General features: G+C 39.4%; 1 protein-coding gene across 5 annotated transcripts in view; it reads right to left on the bottom strand.

Moving 5' to 3' along the window:
* Positions 1–240: 240 nt before the first annotated feature.
* Tango2 (transport and golgi organization 2) overlaps positions 241–25,579 on the bottom strand; it is a 52,927-nt gene continuing 27,588 nt past the window's right edge. For all 5 annotated transcript variants that reach the window (XM_067158950.2, XM_067158945.2, XM_067158947.2 and 2 more), the window contains 3 exons: positions 21,477–21,704; positions 16,041–16,151; positions 241–732 (listed from right to left, as the gene is read on the bottom strand). In XM_067158950.2, the coding sequence (XP_067015051.2) occupies positions 603–732; positions 16,041–16,151; positions 21,477–21,704 (469 nt within the window). In that variant the 3' untranslated portion in view covers positions 241–602. The remainder of the gene's footprint in view (positions 733–16,040; positions 16,152–21,476; positions 21,705–25,579) is intronic.

The raw sequence follows: 25,579 nt of genomic DNA, 5'->3' as shown, positions 1-25,579 counted from the left end.
ATCTCTTTTATTCTTAATGCCCAGTGTAGCACATTTGTCACACAGTCGTGAACACACTCTGGTGGATATTTTCTTCAACTGTGGTCCGGGAAGGATAAAAGAGATGTATTATAGCTTCTGATAGCATCTGAAAGTCGTGTGACAAATTTGTCACGCCGGGCATTATAGGGTTAAAATGTTAGAGGAAATTGCCATCATTGCCTTGGGTTTCATTTATAATTCTAAGAAAGAATCGTTAACCATATAAATTTCTCAAACATATCTATTTCTTTTCTAAAGATTAATGTAAAAGTATACCTCGTCACAAGGCAGCTTCTGCAGGAAATGTTTCATAAAATAAAATAGTGCTAGTTCTGTATTGCCAACTATGGAGTGTGACCTTTCACAGCTGTCTTGTGGACAGCCACACTTGTAACAAAGACTCTTACTGGCTGAATGCTTCAACCTCTTCAGTTCATGTTTTGTGCAATACATTTCTTTACAAAACATTGTCTTTAATAACATCTTACATGTGCAGAAATTTGATTTGCAGCAATAAAATACACTACTAGCGAATAAGTAGATGGATAGTAGCTGTTGAATGTCACTTTTCCAGTCCTATTTCAGCTCTCCAGTTTACACGTGTAGTGCTTGGCTTCCCAGTGCGGATTGGTAGGGTCGATAGGTTGTCTCAGCGACCACTCACTGAAGTCCACTTGCCCTTGAGAGTCCACCAGGATGATACTGTGAGCCCTGGGAAAATAAAATAGCTTTCTAACAATACCACGAGTACCTGCTGCACTATTACCAAGCACTCTGGGAAATGACAGGCAATTATATGGAAAAATACTCTTGGCCTAGATTGCATATGAACTAGGAATGAACTTGGTGAAGAGTTGGAAAGGAACAAACAAGTGACAATTCAAATCTTATATAAAAAGACAGTAACATGAGAAAAGGAGCATATAATAGGATAAGCACAATAACAGGAAAAGGGAGCAGTAGAAAATAAGAGAAAAGATCAGTTCAAACCACCACCGTCTCAATCTCTATATACTGCCTGTTCTGTACCGCCAGAAATGCGTTTACAGCGACATGGCAGATGGCAGCACTTACCGCACCCACAGCACATGTTGGTTAAATGAGAGATGGTCCGCAACGCAAATATAAAGTGAAAAATTATCCTTAACAAGTTGTGAGGGAATTATTCTGCCAGCTTGTAGCCAACATGTGGAGTTTGCCTCAAGCTGTGGCTGAACGTCAGGCCTTACAGAAACAGAAAGAACTGCAGCGTAAACTCTGTCAACTTAATAGTCCAGGTGATCTCTGGTTGGATAATCAGCTGTGTGAGGAGAATGTGCCTGTACAAGAAATGGGATTTGATCCAGAGAAGTGTCTATGCTGTGCTGTGGAAGGTGGGCAGACTCTGGTGCATGGACCAGGTGGACGTGGCTATGGTGTAGGGAACACTGCTCTCACCTCAGGTTGCTATCAGTGGAAGTTTCTGATTGTGAAGGAGAACAAAGGCAATGAAGGGACTTGTGTGGGGGTAGCTCGATTTCCCATCAAAGATTATAGCCATCGGACCACTACTGACATGTGGCTGTACCGTGCCTACAGTGGTAACTTGTACCACAACGGTGAACTACCTCTGAGCATGGCAAGCTTCACACAGGGAGATTACATCACTGTTATACTAGACATGGATGCTCGTACGGTCAGCTTTGGAAAGAATGGAGAGGAGCCATAGCTTGCCTTTGAAGATGTTGACGGAGCAGAACTCTATCCTTGTGTACTTTTCTACAGCACAAATCCAGGTGAAAAGATAAAGATGACTGATATGCAAGTGCGTGGGACTCCTCGTGATATGCTTCCTGGTGATCCTCAGTGTGCTCCACAGCCAGCCGTTATAGCAGAAGCTCATTGCTCTCTTGAGGCGTCTGCATGCTACTGACACATGGTCTCAGCAGGTGAATGACTGCTTGAAAGACTGAACCAGGCTCGAGAACTACTTCCACCATGTGATATACCTTCTTGCCTAGAGGAGGATTTAATGGGCAAGAAGAATGAAGGGGCAGAAAGCAATGAATCCAAACATCCTGAGAAAAACATGGAATGGATGCGACAAGTAAACTTGGAACAGTTATGTAAGGAGGTGTGGCCAGCTCTGGCAGTGATTGGTGGTGTGGATAGAGGCCTGCGAGTGGGTGGCCAGTGTATTCACAAGCCCTCTGGACGTCGAGCCATGCTACTGGGCACCCTTAAGCAGGGTCTAGCCTCTGTCAAAGTACAGTGGGATGACATGGAGGCTAGTGTCAGTGATGCTCTGCTCAGTACGCTAGAACCTTGTGAGCCTTTGGCTTTCAATCCAAACCAGTTGAGTGGTATTTCACCTGATATTTTTCTACAGATTGCAAGACTGAGTGGACTTACTGGTGAGTTACACTTTCCTCCATGTGAGCTGACGCTGGCTGAAATGGAGCTCGTAAGTTTACAACCTCCTCCTCAGAGGCGACATTCCTCCACACCATCTGTGGCCCGTACCATGGAGTCTCTTAGCAATGAAATGGTGTCTAGCATCATTGGGGAAGTGACACGCCGTGGCAGTGTGGAACGCCTAATGGAGACTAAACCAAGTGAGGAAGAGGTCACCAAGGACACAATAGCTGCCAGAGCTGCTAATGGAAAGCTTTTAGAATGTGAGGTTGTGTGCTTGCGCCTGGCTTTCTTGCAGTTAGCAGCATTAAAGACTTTGGCGACTCTATTGAGTCGTGGTCAATACGCAGAGCTGCTGCTTATACCTCATGCATCTTTATCCAGTCCGGTATCCAAGGGGGAAGAACCAAATGAAGCTCTTAAAGAGGAAGCATGCATGCAGGAGGAGCAGTCTCTGAGGAGGACACTTACTAGAATTATGAGGTATCTGGTTCAGAGAAGTGTTGAACCCTGCCGTCTTCGATCTCTAGTAAGCATTAGTGAGCTGGAGAGAGTCCAGACAGTTCTACATTCTAAATATACTAAAGCAAAGGCAGAGGAGGGCCTCCACATATCTGAGACTGAGACAAAGATACGTAGCCTCACCAGTTCAAGAGAAGTATGTCAAACTCCTCAGGATAATGCTCAGGTTCCGAGAAAGATCGGCTTCCAGTCCTCTCTACGTATCGCTCAATAAATCAAATTCCTGTCGGTGGACGTCTCCATTCGACATTCAGTGGCAACAAGTCTCAACACAAATGAATATGTGACCTTAGCTCTACAGGTCAGGAGTGATCCTGATACCGTATCCGACAGTAGACGGTACTACCTGCGACTGTCTGGCCGAGGGTTGGGCGGCCGACACCAAACCCGACAAACTAGGGGAAGACCAACAGCTACGGGTGGAGGAGTTTTCCCCTAGAAGGTTTGATGAGACCCTTGTGTAGGAAATGACACATAAATTCATCAGCTGCTGCCTTGCAGTGAGGTAGGGAACTGCCAAAGGCTAAGGGAGAATACCCCTGACAGAAAATCCCCAGCAGTGTTAGGCTTAGCAAGTCAACTGAAGGGTTATATCGATTGCTTTCAACTACAAAACGAGCCTCGGAACGCAAAGAAAATACCGGATAGACACATCTTCTCAAACATCTGCAACGTATGATGACCGTAAGGCTGATGTTCAAGTACGATGTTCTGCGAAGAAGCCCAAAAGAAAGAGTCCTAAACACAGAATTGGAACATTAAATATCCTGACCCTGACTGGCAGAAGCGAGGAGCTGATAGATATGATGGAAAGGAGGAACCTCTGTATTCTTGGCCTGAGTGAGGCAAAGTGGAAGGGAAGAGGAACAAAAAAGCTAAGAAAAGGATACAAACTACATTGGAATGGAAATAAAACAGAAGCCAAAAATTGTGTAGGTTTTATATTAAGAGAGGACATTGATGTCATCAGTGAGGTAATATATGTTAATGAAAGAATTATTAAGTTGAACATCTCTCTTAACAAGAGTGTGCTGACAGTAGTCCAGGTGTATGCCCCACAGACTGGCTGTAACGAAGAGGAAAAAGAACAATTCCGAACTGATTTAGAAGAAGCTATAGAAAGAGAGGAAAATATCATAATAATGGGAGATCTAAATGCTCAAGTTGGATCAGACAGGCGTGGATATGAAAATGTACTAGGTCCACATGGTTATGGAGACAGGAACCCAGAAGGAGAAAGTCTTCTAGATCTATGTGTAAGGAATGGCTTGAGAATAAACAACAGTTGGTTTCAGAAGCAGCTAAGTCATAAACTAACAAGATACAGTTGGAATGGAGATACTAAAACTCTGATAGATTATTTTATATCTGATATTGAAGCAGGAAAGACCATATGTGATGTCAGAGTTATACCAAGTGAAAGCCTGGACAGTGACCACAGACTTCTCCTCGCAACAATAAAGCACATTGAAATTTATAGGCCTCAGAAATACAGGAAACCAAAAATTAAGACATGGGAGCTAAAGAAGACAGAAAAACAAGTTGAATACACAAAAAAAGTGACCAATAAATTACCATCAGATGCATTACAAGAAGGCAACATCGAGTGAACTAGATTCAAAGAAAGCATTGTCAGAGCTGCATTAGAAGTTTGTGGTAAAACTAATAGCAAAATGAAGGGAAAAGAAACTCCTTGGTGGAACGATCGGGTGAAGATTGCTGTGAAAGTAAAAAATGAAACCAGGAAAGCCAGAGACAAAGAAATGCAAAAAGGAAGTCAAAGGAACGAATCTAGAGTAAACGAACTGCAGCAGAAATACAGAGATCAGAAGTTACAAGTAAAGAAAATTGTGGCCGAAGAAAAACAGAAAGCTTGGACTGATTTCACAGATAAACTAGAGCAAGACAGCAAAGCTAATTCTAAACTACTTTACCGAACAATACGAAATATAAGAAGAGACAATGAATACATAACAGCAATAGAGGAACCAGATGGTAACATAGTTAGGGAGGAGACAGAAATAAGGAAGATCATGAAATCCTATTTTGATAATTTATACAACAGTACTGGGAAAGACTCCAATGATGTAACCACGCAGGTCAGTTTAAGCTGCAATGATGAGCCTGACCAAGAGAGTCCGCCAACATGGAAGGAAGTAGAGATGGCCCTTAATAGTATGCCCAAAGAAAGATCTACAGGATTTGATGAAGTCAGTGCAGATATGATCAAAGCAACTGGTGCAATAGGAATACAGTGGCTTCATAGAGTAATTAATGCAATATGGAAGGATAGGAAAGTCCCAGATGATTGGAAAAAGGGAATAATAATACCTCTCTTCAAAAAAGGAAGCCGGAAGAAATGTAGCAATTATAGAGGGATCACTTTATTCTCATGGTTTGAAAATATTTGAGAAAATACTTGAAAAAAGGCTAAGGAAAATAATAGAACCACAACTACAGGAAGAACAATATGGATTCAGAGAACACCGATCAACTACCGATCTCATATTTGCACTTAGAATACTGTTAGAAAAGCATTGGGAGAAGAGCAAAGACTTAACACTAGTGTTTTTGGATCTCGAAAAAGCATTTGATAGTGTTCCAAGGACGACTATATGGGAATGTTTAAGAAAGAAGAATGTACCCAAAGGGCTTATCCAGAAAGTTAAAATGCTTTACGAAGACTGCTGCAGTTGCGTACAGATAGGAAACGGTAATTCTGATTGGTTCCAAACCACTAAAGGAGTGCAACAAGGCAGTACCCTTTCACCATTACTTTTTATCACTGTCATGGATGAAGTCATGAAAGAAATTAAGCAGAAGAACAATATAGACATCAATGCATTTGCATTTGTAGATGATGTAGTAATTTGGGGAAATACAGAGAAGGAAGTCCAAGAGAGGCTGAACACCTGGAATGAACATTTGAAAGCACACGGATTAACAATAAATAAATCGAAAACTGTTACTATGTCTGTCAACAGGCAGAAGAAGAAAGGAAAAATAATGCTGGAAGGTACACAACTGGAAACAGTAGACCAATATAAATATCTTGGGTGCATCATTTCAAGTGATAACACCAGAATACAGCATGAAATTAACAACCGCATTCAAAAATCAGCTCAGTTTTACCATCAAGTTCGGAACCTTCTCTGGAACGAACAAGTTCCCTTAAGATCAAAGCAGATTCTATTCCAATCATACTTCACCCCCATAATAACATATAGCCTAGAAACCTGCACAACAACCCAACAAGTGGACAGCAAACTACAAGCCGCAGAAATGAAGTTCCTACGAACTATGGTACAGAAGACAAAAAGGGACAGGGTAAGGAATGAAAGAATAAGGGAGCAAGCTGGTGTGTACCCATCCCTGAATGAAAAAGTGACAAGGGCCCGTTTGAAATGGTTTGGCCATGTCAAACGAATGGACGATGGAAGGACAGCAAAACAATGGCTACACACAGTCGTGGCCGGAAAACGACCGGTAGGAAGACCTAGGAAGAGGTGGCTGGACCAAGTGAAAGAGGACATAGGAACAAGAGGAATCAGCTGGGATGTCGTCTTGAGAGAAGAGTGGTACATGGACAGACAGAAGTGGAGAGTGCTCGTAAACCACACCTGGGCAACTGGAGTGGAAAACTGATGATGATGATGATGATGATGATGATGATGATGATGATGATGATGATGATGATGTTACTAATTGAGAAGAAAATGCACGTACAGAAACTAACTTTTGACATTTGAGCTTGGCTTAAGATATAGAAACGTAAAATATATAAAATCTTACCAGTTACAGTAGATATATTAGTATCATCCCACTGTTGCATTGTAAAAACATTTCACAATTTTCAGTTCTTTTATTATTGTTATTGTTATTTACCAGCAGTGGACGCAACAAAATTTCTATCACTCGCTGATCCTTTGTTCATGACCAGATTTCAGGATACGTTTTATAGTACATATTGCAGCGCGTGCGCCAGACATATCATTACATCCACCACCCAATCTCGCTGCGGTAAACAGTTTCTACTGCGTCTCCAGAAAATCATCTAGTGAGAACATAAATTAACCCATTTTGTAACAGATAAGACATATATTCCACTATAGATTTCACAGTTAGCGAGACAGCATCTGCCGTCTCAGTAGTCATACACTTCAGTCTTCTACGTTTTGATTCGAACTGAACTATTTCATCGTACTCATTGAAATCATCATTCAACCATTGTAAATATTTTATCTGCCGGTGAATAGAAATGCACACAACCTGGATTGTTTTGCCGAATGTGCTAAGTTCTGGCAAGGACGTAGTGGAATGTGAAAAATTTGTTAATTGATTCCATGAAGCGCACCGTCGATTCCGCGTATGAAAAGTCTAAAACGTGTTTATAAACGAGCATGGTTTTCTTTCATGAAGCGAATAGCAGCAGCGAGTGTTAGGGAAATATTTATACAGCAGAACATTAATCTTTACCAAATTCCTCTGTTTATTCATAATACCAAACAGGCTTCGATGTCAAGTTTCTCTGCAGGTGATATACTTCTTTCACGTATTTGGAGGTGATGATGCCATTGCTGTCATTTCACTGTCTAGGAAATGGGACTTCACATTTGTCAAATGGTAATAGTGAAATCTGAAAAGAAGTTTACGACTAGGATAACATGGATGAGTCACACAGGAAGTAGGTATCAGGAATAGAGAACTTCTTTTGAAAGTCCGTTTACAACAAAACACAACAGTTTATTCGCGAGAGCAGATTTTTCAATATCAATGCCACATACACCTTTAACATTGACCATGCAAACAAACTTGTCACTGGTTCGGTCGTAGAGGAGCCGTACCTAATTAGGCATAGAATCGGCAATCTCTGTTGGTCTAAGTGTTTTACATTAAGTTCTAAGTCTTTTCTTCAGTAACTGGGAAATCCCGACAAACACTATCAACATTTTCCATTTAGGCTACCTGTCCAGAGTACTTTGTGACGGAGCTGACACTAGACCAGGAGTTCTGCCATATTCGTAACCGTTTGGGATACTATTCCCCACGCCACACAGTACCGTGCGATTTGTTCTGACCACGCGGATTTTGTCTTGCGAAAATTATGGGTTTGACTTTAAAGATAAACAGTCTTTCGTTAATTATATTTAGCTGCTTCCTTTACTTTATTCAGACGATCAATTTCTGAGTTGTCTCAGGATTTCCTCTGTAGTCTTTTAACTTCATTATGGTTAGTCATCAGCTGTTATCTCAGACTCAGAATTCTCGATTGGAGCCTCTAATGTCTGATTTTCTGATAACTGCTGTCATTCTTACTCGTTGGAATACTGACTTGGATTGAGACATCGTTGTTCACATGAATTTCGTACTCGTCATCCAATGTATTTCCTGCGGTTGAAGAGCTCTTTTCATCATAGATTTCTTCCTAAGAATTACCCATCTTGTTGCTGTCTAGTCTTTCGTGGAGCTACTTTTATGGCTAGGAGGTAATGGGGATAATTCAAAGACTCTCTCTGGCTTAAATATATTTTCTTTTAGTTTTATCTTGTATCTCATCTCTAAAATTCAGGCTATAAACACGAGAATAATCGGATAGAATCCATTGACTACTCTTGGTTGATCCTTGCCTTGATAGCGTTAAGCCAGTTTTCCCCAAGTTCTTTATTGTGGGGATTTCAGGAATCCTCATACCTGAAGAATATGGATTTGTTGCTATGATATCCAGAGAGGAACACAACAATTCATCATTTTACGACCTGAGACACACACATAAATGCTCGATGCAAACGCACTGGAACACAACAAAGTGGGTACGGAGATAAGTTGGGTGCATTAACTGGCGCCCCTAATGGAGGTTTGTGATACTAAGAGCTCACGCTGAGAAGCATGTTAACCGCATAGCATACAGCAGGCAGTATATAGCCTTGAGACGGTGGTGGTTCAAACATACAAATACTGAAAGACAAGGAAAATCTTCATACACCGCAGTCTTCAAATACAAGGGCGCTCTCCTCATCGACCCCAGTTCTGCATCCATTTCTTCTCAGCTCCCAGCAAGCTCATTTCTGCTTTCCAGGTTTATCACAAGAAATGAATTTCATTATTAATCCATACTGTCAACCTTGAACAAGTGTTAAGGATTTTTTGAGGATAAATTCTACCTTTACAATACTTGAAATTATTTTATTCCTTTTCAGAACAGCATCAAAGGGGACACGTTTCATTACTCTGTAGGAGACATCTTCGGACAAAGAGCAGAAATAGTAAAGATACAAATGAATTTCTAAATTAAAAAAAAAAATTAACTATTTCTTAAATGACATGTCTAATCTTCTTGAGTTATAAACTAAGAATTCAAGACAAATGCCACAGTTACCAAGATATACACTGCATACATCAAAATCAAACATCATTTTTTTAAATGAATCAAAAAGACCTGTTGGATCTTAAGAGAAGATCATATTATTTATTTATTATTATTTAGCGTATGATGCTTCAGATGACAATTGTTTGAAATGTATTTTACATATAAGTGTTATTAGAAAAATATAAATATATTAATATACATGGATATAGAGTATTTACAGACTAACTAGGAGGTACACACACACACACACACACACACAACTGCAGGTTCTTAGATTTCATCACAAGCTGATGTCAAGTCCTTCCAGCCAAGCGAGTGCCATAGGGGTTACTTGATGTAGTTCCTCCATAGGCCCAGTGAATGCTCGTAGAGGACATTCTTTCACGATGTGGCTGATGGTTTGCACTTCAGCACCACAGTTGCAGGAAGGAGACTCCAACCACTCCCACTGGTGTAGTGCAGAAGCAGTTGTTCCAACGCCGCAGCGTATGCTGTTTAATCTAGTCCAGATGGTGCGTTGGAGGTTGAACCCAGGAGGTTTGGCTGTTGGGTCATCAATATTGATTAGACCATGTGGGTGTAATCTGGCCCATTCTTGCTTCCATGCTTCGTCAGGTCTAAAAGTTATGTCAGTTAGTTCCCTGGCCATCTTCCAGGCAGGTTTCCGGGATTTCAGTCTCGCAACGACGTTTTCTTCTGTATCCTGGTGGATGGGAAGTGAGCTGTTCATCATCACCTTAGTCCATAATCTGACAAGGGCATTTTTCAACTTGTGAAAATTTGGATTGTATAATTCCACCTTTACAATACTGCAAGTGTCTTTATTGAAAAGACTACATTAAATTACATTCATGATACATGTTTCGTCCTCCTATGGGACATCTTCAGTCACAAATACAACACATTAAAAATAAGGCGAGGACACGTTGAATTGAGTAGATAAAAAGTCTTAGTATCATGTGACGCGGCGTGGTGGCGTCTTGTCAATCATCAATATTAAAAATAGTGAGGCGTGAACACGATGTGAAACATGAAGTCCAATAAAATCATAAGTTAAAAATGTTGTTCAAAACGTCGAATTGTCAAATGTAAAACACAGTAAGTGGCTGTGCGAATAAAATTATGTGGCTATTATACAAAAATATTGTTGAGGTGATGCCACATTACAACAGCTTTCTTGATCAGGAGGTGGAGTTATACTGGTGATACAAGTTGAAACTGATAGTGTGTTGACAATAGGGGCCTAAAAAGAAAAAATATATGAATGAAACTAAAGAAATAAAATTCAATTGAAATGTGAACTAAGTGCCCATCCAATCACTCACCTCCTTGCCCGTCCTACATCGACCACTCCACCTCAAGTGCTAAAGCTAACTGAGTGACGTCCTTGAAGGTCGTTGAGGACTGACCGTGAGGGGAGGTTGAGGGGAGTTTGATGTAAGGGGAGAGGCGTGAGGTGAAGCATTACTCACGCGCCTTCGTGAAAAGAATTTCTTGATTAACTCCTCGACAAGTATATTAATGTCCTCCGATATCTCATTAAGATTATAAATCGGGTTGCATTTTTGATCAATATTTATAAAAATGTTCTCTAAAATATTCAATAGATTACCTTTCTTACATAAATGGAGAATTTGAAGGTCTTGTTGTATGCCCGTGAATGAATGATTAGTATCGTCCATATGAGAACCGAATGCTGAGAATCTGCCGTACTTTGACGCATTAACATGTTCACCGTACCTTATATTAAAATTGCGGCCTGTTTGCCCGATATAACTGGCGGAACACTGCTGGCACTTTAATTTGTAAACACCTGATTTCTGAAATTTGCTACTGCCGCTGTTAATAGTGTGTTGATTGAAGAAAAGATGAGCGTTGTTATTGGTTGTTTTAAAAGAAACTTTCATATTAAGTTTCTTGAAAACATTCGTGATTTCGTATATTTTATTGTGACTATAGGTAAAAAGGGCGTAACTATCTTCTTTCTTTTTGGTATCCTTAGTTAATGTGGAAAATGATTTTTTCTCAATTTTGCTAATAATTTTATCCACAAATTGCCTGTTGAACCCGTTTCTTTTTGCTATAAAATAAATAGTATTCAACTCATTTTTACGATCTGCTTCTGACATGGGTATATTATAAGCTCTATAAATCATACTGTAAAAGGAAGCCCTCTTATGTGCTGCAGGGTGTACGGAATTTTGTCTAATTACGTTTGCTGTTTGAGTGGGTTTCCTGAATATTTTAAACCTAAGATTATTAGAGTCGTTAATAATTGTTATATCAAGAAAATTTAATGCTTTATTATTTTCACTTTCACTTTCAAAAGTAAATTTAATCTGCGAATCCATATTGTTTAATTGTTCTAATACCTCCTGTCCATTAGTAATGCTATGATCTATTATAGCAAACGTATCATCCACGTATCTCAACCAGCTTATTATACCTTTAATGTTGTTAATTTTGCTCTTTTCAAGAAAATCCATATAAATTTCCGCCATAATTCCCGAAGCTGGGGCTCCCATAGGAAGACCTTCCTGTTTATATATTTGGCCGTTGAAAGTAAAGTAATTATTAGCGACGACGAACTCCAAAATATTAATGAAATCGGCTATCTCTTGCCTACTCAAATTACTATATTTAAGTAGATTATTCTTTACAAGAGTTATTGTTTTTGATACTGGAATATTCGAGAACATATTTTTGACGTCAAATGAATACATCTTATAGTTTGATTGCATGTTTAAATCTTTAATACGATCGCAAAATTCTTTGGAATTCTTAATAGACCTATTACCCTCAAATTTATAATGTTTTTTTAGAAAATTATGTATAAATCTAGACGTCTTATATATAGGGCTACTGAAATAGCCCTATATATAAGACGTCTAGATTTATACATAATAGGGCTACTGAAATAGCCCTATATATAAGACGTCTAGATTTATACATAATTTTCTAAAAAAACATTATAAATTTGAGGGTAATAGGTCTATTAAGAATTCCAAAGAATTTTGCGATCGTATTAAAGATTTAAACATGCAATCAAACTATAAGATGTATTCATTTGACGTCAAAAATATGTTCTCGAATATTCCAGTATCAAAAACAATAACTCTTGTAAAGAATAATCTACTTAAATATAGTAATTTGAGTAGGCAAGAGATAGCCGATTTCATTAATATTTTGGAGTTCGTCGTCGCTAATAATTACTTTACTTTCAACGGCCAAATATATAAACAGGAAGGTCTTCCTATGGGAGCCCCAGCTTCGGGAATTATGGCGGAAATTTATATGGATTTTCTTGAAAAGAGCAAAATTAACAACATTAAAGGTATAATAAGCTGGTTGAGATACGTGGATGATACGTTTGCTATAATAGATCATAGCATTACTAATGGACAGGAGGTATTAGGACAATTAAACAATATGGATTCGCAGATTAAATTTACTTTTGAAAGTGAAAGTGAAAATAATAAAGCATTAAATTTTCTTGATATAACAATTATTAACGACTCTAATAATCTTAGGTTTAAAATATTCAGGAAACCCACTCAAACAGCAAACGTAATTAGACAAAATTCCGTACACCCTGCAGCACATAAGAGGGCTTCCTTTTACAGTATGATTTATAGAGCTTATAATATACCCATGTCAGAAGCAGATCGTAAAAATGAGTTGAATACTATTTATTTTATAGCAAAAAGAAACGGGTTCAACAGGCAATTTGTGGATAAAATTATTAGCAAAATTGAGAAAAAATCATTTTCCACATTAACTAAGGATACCAAAAAGAAAGAAGATAGTTACGCCCTTTTTACCTATAGTCACAATAAAATATACGAAATCACGAATGTTTTCAAGAAACTTAATATGAAAGTTTCTTTTAAAACAACCAATAACAACGCTCATCTTTTCTTCAATCAACACACTATTAACAGCGGCAGTAGCAAATTTCAGAAATCAGGTGTTTACAAATTAAAGTGCCAGCAGTGTTCCGCCAGTTATATCGGGCAAACAGGCCGCAATTTTAATATAAGGTACGGTGAACATGTTAATGCGTCAAAGTACGGCAGATTCTCAGCATTCGGTTCTCATATGGACGATACTAATCATTCATTCACGGGCATACAACAAGACCTTCAAATTCTCCATTTATGTAAGAAAGGTAATCTATTGAATATTTTAGAGAACATTTTTATAAATATTGATCAAAAATGCAACCCGATTTATAATCTTAATGAGATATCGGAGGACATTAATATACTTGTCGAGGAGTTAATCAAGAAATTCTTTTCACGAAGGCGCGTGAGTAATGCTTCACCTCACGCCTCTCCCCTTACATCAAACTCCCCTCAACCTCCCCTCACGGTCAGTCCTCAACGACCTTCAAGGACGTCACTCAGTTAGCTTTAGCACTTGAGGTGGAGTGGTCGATGTAGGACGGGCAAGGAGGTGAGTGATTGGATGGGCACTTAGTTCACATTTCAATTGAATTTTATTTCTTTAGTTTCATTCATATATTTTTTCTTTTTAGGCCCCTATTGTCAACACACTATCAGTTTCAACTTGTATCACCAGTATAACTCCACCTCCTGATCAAGAAAGCTGTTGTAATGTGGCATCACCTCAACAATATTTTTGTATAATAGCCACATAATTTTATTCGCACAGCCACTTACTGTGTTTTACATTTGACAATTCGACGTTTTGAACAACATTTTTAACTTATGATTTTATTGGACTTCATGTTTCACATCGTGTTCACGCCTCACTATTTTTAATATTGATGATTGACAAGACGCCACCACGCCGCGTCACATGATACTAAGACTTTTTATCTACTCAATTCAACGTGTCCTCGCCTTATTTTTAATGTGTTGTATTTGTGACTGAAGATGTCCCATAGGAGGACGAAACATGTATCATGAATGTAATTTAATGTAGTCTTTTCAATAAAGACACTTGCAGTATTGTAAAGGTGGAATTATACAATCCAAATTTTCACAAGTTGATACTTTGACAATACGGGCTCCAATATGAAGTTTATTACGTGTAATTAAGGGCATTTTTGTCGTCTGATGTGAGGAGGTTGAATGTGGCTCAGTACGGGTAACCACTGTACAGGAGTGGAGTACAGGGTACCAGATATGATTTTCATTGTGTGGTGCAGCTGGGCATTGACCAGACGAGTATAGGAACTATTCAGCCATACAGCAGAACAGTTTTCAGCTGAAGAATGTACTAGTGCTAAAGCAGTTGTTCGCAGTGAATTCGCATCTGCAGCCCATGATGTTCCAGCTAGTCTACCCAGAAGGTTGTTACGACGTTTCAGTTTAGCTGCCAGTTTCTGAAGGTGATGGCGGTATGTTAAGGATCTATCTAGAGTTTCACTGAGGCTTTTACGGGTACCATTACACCGCATTGTATGATTTCTGAACCTGATTGTCGGTTGGTAGTTTACATTCCTGTTACTGAGGTGAAACGTAGCTACTTCTGTCTTTAGAGGGCTAGGTGTCGATAGCCACTTTGTGAAATAACCGTCCAACTTCTCAAGGTCCTAAGATAGCATATCTTCAGCTTCATAAAGTTAAAACGATACAAGGTATAAAATTGGTTACATTCTCCTTTGGATCATAGACTCCGTAAATACTCAGTCAAAAATACCGAATGAAAGTCCAACACTTAAGTGATGTTCTAATACTAAGTTTTGAAGTTAGGCTTAATTCAAGTGGAACATCTCTGAAATTATTGTGGTTTGGTCTAATTAGTGGCTATGAGTGTTCAATGGAGTAAGAGAAGTCTAAAAGGGGGAAAAAGAAAATTAGAAAAGATCTGAAAAGAATAAAGTTTGTGAGTGACAATAAATATTACAAGTATCTGAGTACTTACTTCCTCGCCTGTATCTCTTTGGTTCTGCCAACCTGTGTGTGGTCTTTTGTTGGACTACGGACAGCTGATTGTCTGCTAGGAGTAGCAAGCTTGTAAGCGGAGGCAACATGAAAGGATTGAGGGGAAAGGCTACGCATATTTGTTGTAGTAGTTTTTACAAAAATTGTATTAATGATCTCCTCAAAAAATAATATTGAGGGCTTGTGAAATTTAATTTAAGTTGCCATTTGGGTTACTTCTTTGATGTTGAAGTGTAAATCTTTAACTGTGGCATTCAATGACTCAAGAAGATTAGACATGTCATTTAAAAAGTACTTTTAGAGATTTTTAGAAATTCATGTGTATCTTTAATATTTTTGCTCTTTGGCTGATGTCTCCTACAGAGACAAAAATGAAACATGATGCTGCTATGAAAAGGAATAAAATAATTTTAAATATTGTAAAGGTGCAATTAATCCTTGAAGTTAGAAGCGTGGGATAAGAAGAAAGCCTGATCAACACAGGAAAAAGAAAGAGACAGAAACAGTAAGATGAATACAGGTTGTAAAAGACCACATGAGAAACAAAGTAAGAGAAAAGAACCCCAAAAGGGCAATATAAGTGTGAGAAGACATGAATATATGAAGACTGATATTGACAAGGAGAGAGTCTATCTCTTTCAAGAATGGAGATTGTTCTCGTCCTTTTTGATAGTTAATATCACGACCTATATTTAAAGTGAACCTTATCGATTGGACATAACATCATGGATGAAACCTGAGACTGCTATTTATTCACTTTTACACAAGTGCAAACAGTCAAATTATGAATCATTACTAGCCTAAGACGTTGAGGTTTTATTTACCTGGTACCGTAGCCTCGATTGAGCACTTCCACAAACACTGAAGTGAATGGCTTGAGCCCTTCAAGAGACATATGAGGAGCACGCTCCTCCATGGCTGTGTCTGGGAAGTGGCTGAAACAGGAAGCATCACATCAGAATTCACATACGTACTCTGTCCTTAACAATATTATTGCATGACTGAATGACCTGAACACAGACATAAAGATGGGAGAATAAAATCCAGGCCAGTAAAATGAAATTTTTCAGAGTATGGTAGGGCTTGGAGGGGAACAGCTTAGTTTCAAGTATCGTAGAGGAAAGTCAAAGAAATTATTAGGAAATAATTGAACATGGAAGACAAGCAGGAGTGTTTCTGAAAAGTGTCAGAAACCTGGTTTGGAGCAAGGATGTCCCTCAGAGAAGCAAAAGAGTGGTATACAGCACGTACTATATACAAATTCTGACGTATGCACCAGAAACTTGGGTAATGAGGCAAAGAGCTATGACTAGGAAACAAGTGAAATGAAATTTCTGAGAAACAGGTTAGGAGTGAAAAGAACAGATAAAATGAGAATGCTAGAGATACAGTAAAAGAAGAGCCACTACAGAACGGAATAGAAGAGAAAGACAAGAGGATGTACAAAATGGGGGCAGCGCGTCGGCCTCTCACCGCTGGCTTCCGTGGTTCAAATCCCGGTCACTCCATGTGAGATTTGTGCTAGACAAAGCAGAGGCGGGACAGGTTTTTCTCCGGGAACTCCAGTTTTCCCTGTCATCTTCCATTCCAGCAACACTCCATTATCATTTCATTTCATCTGTCAGTCATTAATCATTGCCCCAAAGGAGTGCGACAGGCCTCGGCAGCCACCACAATTCCTAACCTCGCCGCAAGATGGGAGTTTCATTCATTCTATCCCTGACCCGGTCACTGACTGCTTTATTTACACAAATGGATCTCGCATACCAAGTACAGATGAACAGGACAGAGTTGGATGTGCCTTTGTTGTTCTTGAAAACGATTCTGAGGTGTTCTCATCCCAGTACAAACTCTCTTCCACATGCTCTATTTTCCAGGCTGAACTTTGGGTGATCAAGTCTGCGATTGAATGGTGCAAATCTAACAATAAGAAATCTTTGTTATTAACCCTACCCCTCAAATTAAAGTTCTCTGTGTTGTCTCTACTACTCGTATTTTAAATGTACATTTTTATCTTATTTGACCTGTATTATTCTTTCACGATTTTGGAGATAGCACTTGCTTTTAAGTGATGTAGTTAGGCTGTACACGTTTACAGCAAGCTATACTGGAGCAAATTAAAGCAATATGTGGAATTTAAGACGAATTATTTTGCATTTTTATTATTATTATTATTACCGTTATCGCATACCGATTGGTTTCGTTAATAATTTAGTGTACAAATTATCACTAAAAAGCTATTGAAAACCTCTATTCAGTTTCCGGTTTCATACCTCGCGGTAGTTTGCAGGCTGAAACCACTGTAAACGGCGATTTTTTGAAATATGGATCTCTTGATTTATAATTGTGCCAGCCGTGAGCATCAGGTACATGTTGGGTTACGGTACACAAACCGACCATCGTCAGTTCACTTTTAGGCATCGTGAAATGCTATTAGATATATTCATTAGGAGCAGAGGTGTGAAAATACTGTGGTTTTGTGTGTTGCCTGACATATACAACATATATAAGACGAGAAGAGCACATGGCGACCATGTTTGTTTACTATCGCTCGAGCTTCGGTGTGCGTGAGTGGACAGCTGACGGCTACACTGCCATCTAAATAATAGATTTTTGACTGGTTGTCAAATAGTATCTGGATTCTACAGAGTTCCACGCTGAACCAAAAGATAGCAGTACAGTATATCACCGTGTATTTTGTCGGCTAAGAGACGGCAGACGAGCGGTGGGCGATACAATGTCATGTCGGGTCTCGCCCGACATGCGACCGGAACAGGAATATCGTAATGTCGGGCCTCACCCGACAGACGAGTGGTAAAGGTTAAGTGATTCGCAAGCTGCGCTGAATGCGATAAATAATAAATATAATCTGAATCCAATAGCTGTAGCTATTAGAACCACAGCTCAACAAAGTCCGCACATCTGTTTTGACTGGATTCATGGTCATTGTGGAATATCTGGAAACGAGAAAGCTGATCTACTGGCGAAAGCAGCGGCTACATCTAATTTGGAAATTTCTTATGACAAAACGTCACCTAGCTACGCTAAAAAAATCATAAAGAAGCACGTAATCCATCAATGGAACAACATTTGGACTTCTTCCACTAGAGGCCAAGTTACCAGAGAAATATTCTTCCCTGAGGTTTTCAACCGCCTACAAAGTAACATGTTGGTGCCAAGCTTTGAAATTACTCAATTTTTGACTGGTCATGGCAAATTTGGTTACTATTTTCATTAATTCAGAATTAATCGACTCGATGGCTATGTGTGTGTTTGCGGATCCTCACAAACAGTGGATCACCTATTGTTTGAATGTGCTGCATTTGAAAGAAGAAGGCATGACTTGAACTCTCATTTGAATTACTGCAACAATGCATTATCAAAACCCCTGTATCATTTGTTTAAGAAGCCGTGCTGTTACAAATATTTTATTAATTTCATCCACTTCATTTTCTGTTGATTAGATACATGAATTCTTTTTCATTGTAAAACTGAATATGTATTTTAACTACAACCCTAGTATACTATGTAAAATAGGGTTCCAAACTGCTTTGGATATTCAATAATAATAATAATAATAATAATAATAATAATAATAATAATAATAGTAGGGACCTGAAAAAAATAGCATTTGCGATAAATGCAAATTTTTTAATCTTGTACTGAATCCAAGCCTACGGTAATTCTAATGTGGAATAAAATAATTATTACGCATAAATAGAAGTGCGACAAAATGCAAATTGTGACCCAAAATGCGAAATTTGTATTAATATGCGATTTTGGTGTGAATTCTGCGAAAAGGTGCTATTTTACTGGCAAAAACAACACATTTCAGCAAAATCGTCAGAAATACTCAAAATGTGATGCATAAATCTTTTGACCGTTCCGACTGATGAAGAAAAGTAGCCGATCGATTGCTGCTTGCTGACTTTAATCAATATTTACTATGGGAATAGCAAGGGGAATAAGATCTGTATCGATTATTATCAAAATGTAAATCGAGTGTCACGGAAATAACGAGATAGACGCAGCGTTGTTTGCCTGCTGTTCAAAACTGAAACTAGTGAAGAGTAGAAAGTCGAGTGATCGTTTAGGTTATGGGGCGCACGACAAAAACTGCACATGCAAGTGCTCAGCAATATGCAAAGGATGGTGATATGCCACAGATTCAGCGACAGTGTTTTGCAAGTATTGTAATTGCCGAGTTGGGTGGGAAAAAATAGATAGCATTGTGAAACATGTTAAATCTGAAAAACACGTGGGTAAGCGAAGCGATAATGAAAGTTCAACCCTGCTGCTAGTACGTCTCAAAGAAAGCAATCTTCTGTGCTTACACAGTTAGATAGTTGTAAATGACGAAAAATTTCCAGAGATAACTTCTCGAAACGCATAGTTGAAGTATTTGCCAAAGCAAATACACTTCTGGAAAAGCTGGAAAGCTAAGAGCATGGATTACTGAGTTTTCAAATGAAAAGCTGTCATGTGTGAGAACTCTATGTGAAGTATATTTACCGGGTAAGTTTCGATTTCATTGATCGGGTACAGTTTAGGTATTACGACATCGAAACCACGCGCAAAATTGAAGGATACCTAATTTGAGTGTGATTTCCATATCGAACTATCTTACCGTACCCAATTGATCCAGTAATTTTCAATTATTTTGTTATAATTTGACGTCTTTTTTCCTTTTTAGAAGTTGCATCTGACCACCAGAAAAGAACAGCAGAGGCTCTAGTGGGGAAGAACATCAACATGAAACTACAGATAGAATGGGCCATTGTGTTTTTATTATCATATTCCAAGTCCCAGCCGGATCGAAAAGAGAGCTGCACGTTGTTTCTGAGAACTATCTTGATGCAGGAAATGCTACAAACTGCTCTCATGCTGTTTTAGAAGCTCTGCGCAGTTATAGTGTACCATGTGATGCAATTAAAGTGTTTGTTAGTGGCAGAGCCCCGTACATGGCCCGGTGTTATGAAACATTAAGTGTGGTCATAGGGGATCATTTAATGCATGTACAGTGCTGGGCACATAAGATCAGCTTGGTTGATAATAGTTGGGTCGCAGTGATGATAGATTTAAATCATGTGGTTGCGATGGTAAAGTCTGCATTTTTGAACACAAGAAAGCGAAAATATAATTATTTACAATTCTTAACATCAAAGTATGGTGCTTCAAAGGAAGCAAAGCTTTTTCCTGCACCCCTGATGGAATAGCTGGTTTCAGGCTGTCTTCTATTTGAGTGCTTACTTGACTGATGTTGTTACATTTTTCAAGATGTCTGACATGAAAGACATCAACTGTGGTATTAAGTACCTGACTGATCTGAGTGACCGAGAAGTGAATAGGCTTCACATCCAACTGGTTTTTGTCACAGATCATACAGCTGGATTGGTTGACCACCTTACTGAACTTGAAGGGTCCCTGTATCCTACCTCTCATCTCCTCTATCCCAAACTGCATAACCTTGATGTCAGTTTTACCTTCATTTGTGAGGGGAATTTTCTGCAGCAACTAATGATGCTTTGATTAAGCTCACTCCTCTACAGCAGGCTGCATGTAGAGACACATTCGTCAAAGCTGCTCATTCTTCACAGTGCACGCTAGCCACATTGAAATATAAAGACCCCAACCATAAGCATCTTGTGTCAATTTCTCAAGATTTGTATCCAAAAAATATAATTTTGAATAACACTGATAAATTAGATGAGCTTGAGAAATTGTTTGGAGTAACAGATCTCTCACGAAACAATATCTGGTCTGGTTACTGTTCTCTGAAACATGCAATTCAAATCCAGATGAAAGAAAGTGAAAAATGCGATGTCATGCTTGCATTAACTACAGTTCAACATATTTGCTAAATACTGTCTTGAGTTGTTGTGGACCCCAACGTACAATGTAGATAGTGAGCGTGTGTTGTCTCATTACAACACAGTGGTTACAGACAGATGGTGCAATTTGAAAAAAAAGCAATGCTGAAGTACTAACAATGCTTTCGTTTGAACAATGAATTTGTATTGTGTGTGAACTAAGGACAATAATTGCACTTCATAAACTTGGAATCGTTAAAATTAATAATACCATGCGATTATTTTAACTTTGTAAATAGATGCTAATTTTGAAACAAAGAGATGCTAATTTTTCAGGTCCCTACATATTAGGGATCCCATATGAGGTCTGTGCAAGTGTGCTGTATTTAAAACACACTCTCTCTTTCTCTCTCACTCACACATATCTTTGACATAGCATAAGGATCTCACCATTTCCTGCATTTAAGCAGACTAAGCAGCTGGTCAGTCAGCTCTTTCTTCTGTTCAACCTTCCCGTACTGTTCCACGATCGTCTTCAGTCTCTTCACACCAGCATTCACTTTAACAAACGGCTTCTCCAGGAGGCTGTTCCCGATGCCAAAGTATTCGCTTGTGATTGGAACAGGCTTGGGGTCTTTCCCACTGTTGCAGTATCCCCATACGTCAATGTTCTGTGAGCTGAAATAGAGTCATTTATTCAATAGTTTTGTGATGCATAACACACATAGACGCTCGGGTAAGAAGGCTGACAAGAGCAAAGTACAGGGTGGCCAAATAAAACTGGCCTAGAAAATATTTACAATAGGACTGACCCTTGTTAAAGAAAATCACTGAAAGATGCTGTCCGGCTCCATGGCTAAATGGTTAGTGTGCTGGCCTTTGGTCACACGGGTCCTGGGTTTGATTCTCAGCAGGGTCGGGAATTTTAACCATAATTGGTTAATTACCCTGGCACGGGGACTGGGTGTATGTGTCGTCTTCATCATCATTTCATCCTCATCTCGACGCGCAGGTCACCAACGGACGTCAAATCAAAAGACCCGCATCTGGCGAGCTGAACTTGTCCTCGGACACTCCCGGCACTAAAAGTCATACGCCATTTCACTACTGAAAGATGCTGAAGAAATTAAAAACAGGATCGAAAAGTCCTGACTCCACTTCACTCAGAAACCATGGGAAATCATTACGTGCAAAGGTTCGCCTCGATGCATGCGCAACAGTAAATTTGTAAGGATACAGATGCAGGTCCTTCTTAATGTTTTGACTCGGTGATCTTTTAATTCCCACTTGCACAAATAAACGGCATTGAGATTATGTCAGACCTCGTTCCAGATTTTCCTTCACTCGAACAATGTTTTCTGGTGTTCAATCTCTTCTCGGATAGTTATGGATTTTATTTGCTATAGAGCCCGCCCGTTTCACGTCATTTTGCCCCCAAGTTTTACATTGAAGACTTTGCTAGAAGTTTTGCGAAAACACTCTTGCGCAAACAGTTCTGCACAGGTTTTCCGCGTATGGTGCTTCGTATAACACTCGACAGTGAACATGCGCTTTTATCGTGAGCATCACTTTGTGTTGCATTCAACTGGTTGCTAAACACGTCTGCTCCTCTCACTCACATATAACAACACAGTGACGTACTCAGGAGATGCGCACACACAGACATGGGACAGCAACCGATCGATGCAGTTCCTGTGATGGGCAGTTCTTCTGTTCATTGACAAGAGTCAATTCCGTATCAGTCTTATAAATATTTCCCGGCCCAGTTTTATATTGCCCACCTGGTATATGCACAGAGGAACCAGATGGAGAGCAGCAACTTGACAGCAACATCATCTACCAGCTTCAGTGCAGACTCTGCCCAGCTTTCTACATTGGCTTAAAAAAAAAAACAAAAAACACACACACACACACACACACCCACACACACACACACACCCACACACCCACACACACACACACACACACACACACACACACACACACGTAGCGACCCCAACATCTGCAAAATCCTATCCCCATTCACACCTAGTTCTATCAAATCAAATATGATTGTTTCACAGTTGACACAGGTGTTGACTAAAGGAGAAAGGGAAGTGAAGTTGATTATAAAAATAAAGGGACCAAACCTTGAAATTGTGGAGAGCTTCAAGTAGTTGGGAAGCGAACTGATCCAGGATGCAGGGCTGGACATAGAGGTCAGCATACCTGCCAACTTTCCAATGATGTATCAGTTCAACAATACAATCATAAGACAAATTAAGCAATGAAATGGCGTATGGCTTTTAGTGCCGGGATGTGTCCGAGGACTTCGGCTCGCCAGGTGCAGATCTTTTGATTTGACTTCCGTAGGCGACCTGCGCATCGTGATCGGGATGAAATGATGACGAAGAAGACACATACACCCAGTCCCCGTGCCAGGGGAATTAACCAATTATGCTTAAAATTCCCGACCCTGCCGGGAATCGAACCCGGGACTCCTGTGACCAAAGGCCAGCACGCTAACCATTTAGCTATGGAGCCAGACAATTAAGCAATGAACACAATTCACATTACTCCACAACTCCATAACCTCAGATTTGCAACAAGTGCCAATAAATATGAAGCAAATTAAGTTACAAACATAATTCACATGTAATTCCATAACCACAATACGGCCTATGCTTTGTAATTCATAGTGAAGAACAAAAGGACTATTTTTTTATACATGACTATAAAGGTTATCAAACAAATCAATGCATCAAAAGAACAAGCGAACGGTTATTCAAGAGTCAGTCTTTTTCAACACAAACTAATCAATACAGAACAACTAGGATTCAGGACACAATCAAAGACTGTAACGATCGGATGAATATAAATCACACCGATGTATCGAATATTCGCTGTCACACAGCCCGTATCGGCAGCCTGCGGAAGCTTGTTCTGGCGGAAATTTTACAAAGAACATCTTGGTATGTAAAATCATAAAATATTATAGTTCTTCTGTAGAACACACGGCCTTTCCGTAAATTTTACAGGAAAACTGTAAAGGTTGGCAGGTATGGATGAGTAAAAGTATTCAACAGGGAAATGTTTTTTATCAGAGTGTGGGAAATCTGGTGTAAAGTAAGGAAGTACCAATGAAGTGTAAAGAGGTCATTTACAAGATGTACTACTGTCCAATGCAGTGGAAACCTGGACACTGACAAACAGAGAGGGGAATAAAATCCAGGCCAAAGAAATTAAATTTTTAAGTAGTATGATAGGACTGTATGAGGACGTCAGGAAAAGAAATTGGCGTGGAAAAGCTTTTCGTTGACAAAATGGAGAGAGATAATCATAAATGGTTCAGACATGTTAAGAGGCTGGAAAAGGGAAGAATGCCAAAGCTGAAGACGGAACCCCAGATAGGAGGAGGGAGACCCAGACTAAGGTGGTTAAAAGAACACAAATAGTATTAGAAGAAACCTGGATTGGAACACAGTTAAGGAGGAACAATGGTGGTTGGATAGAGAAGAAGGAAAGGTGCCATAAATATAACAACCTGCTGGGGATGTTTCACAGTTCAAGTCCTTCGGCATTTAATCCTCATCTTCGTACTCTTTCACCCTTAGAGATGTCCGACTCGTTGGCTGAATGGTCAGCGCACTGGCCTTCGGTTCAGAGGGTCCCGGCTTCGATTCCCGGCTGGCTCGGGGATTTGAACCTTCATTGGTTAATTCCAGTAGCTCGGGGCCTGGGTGTTTGTGCTGTCCACAACATCCCTGCAACTCCCACACCACACGACACTATCCTCCACCACAATAACATGCAGTTACCTACACATGGCAGATGCCGCCCACCCCCATCGGAGGGTCTGCCTTACAAGAGCTGCACCCAGCTAGAAATAGCCACACGAAATTATAATTATTATACCCTTAGAGATTCTCAAGTTGGACATCAGGTGGTGCTCAGTTCTAGGGAAGCACCCGGCCTTAAAATTAGATAACTGCTTCTTTTTTCCATTCCCTTATCTCGCCTATTTCCCCCTCCCTTTACTTCACAACAGGATTTACATTTCATCGATGGTCAACAGGGTTCTTAACCAACCAATCAATCAATCACCACTCATCTGCATTCAGGGCAGTTGCCCAGGTGGCAGATTCCCTATCTGTTGTTTTCCTGGCCTTTTCTTAAATGATTGCATAGAAATTGGAAATTTATTGAACATCTCTCTTGGTAAGTTATTCCAATCCCTAACTCCCAATCCTATAAATGAATATTTGTCCCAATTTGTCCTCTTGAATTCCAGCTTTATCTTCATATTGTGATCTTTCCTACTTTTAAAATCAAACTTAAACTTATTCGTCTACTAATGTAATTCCACGCCATCTCTCCACTGACAGCTCGGAACATACCACTTTACTTGTAGGGTGCTATTTAATTTATTATTTAACCACCTATTCAATACATTAAAATTTTATACAATAAGGAATGTTAGGAAATATAATTACTAAAAAGGCATCATCAGTCACTGTACCTCCTCAAGGTTAAATCAGGCACCTGATTTAAAATTGAGGTATAATTACTAAGAT

This window comes from Anabrus simplex, chromosome X, assembly GCF_040414725.1.
Source record: "Anabrus simplex isolate iqAnaSimp1 chromosome X, ASM4041472v1, whole genome shotgun sequence".
Taxonomy (NCBI): Eukaryota; Metazoa; Arthropoda; class Insecta; order Orthoptera; family Tettigoniidae; genus Anabrus; species Anabrus simplex.
This window is presented reverse-complemented; position numbering and strand designations above follow the sequence as displayed.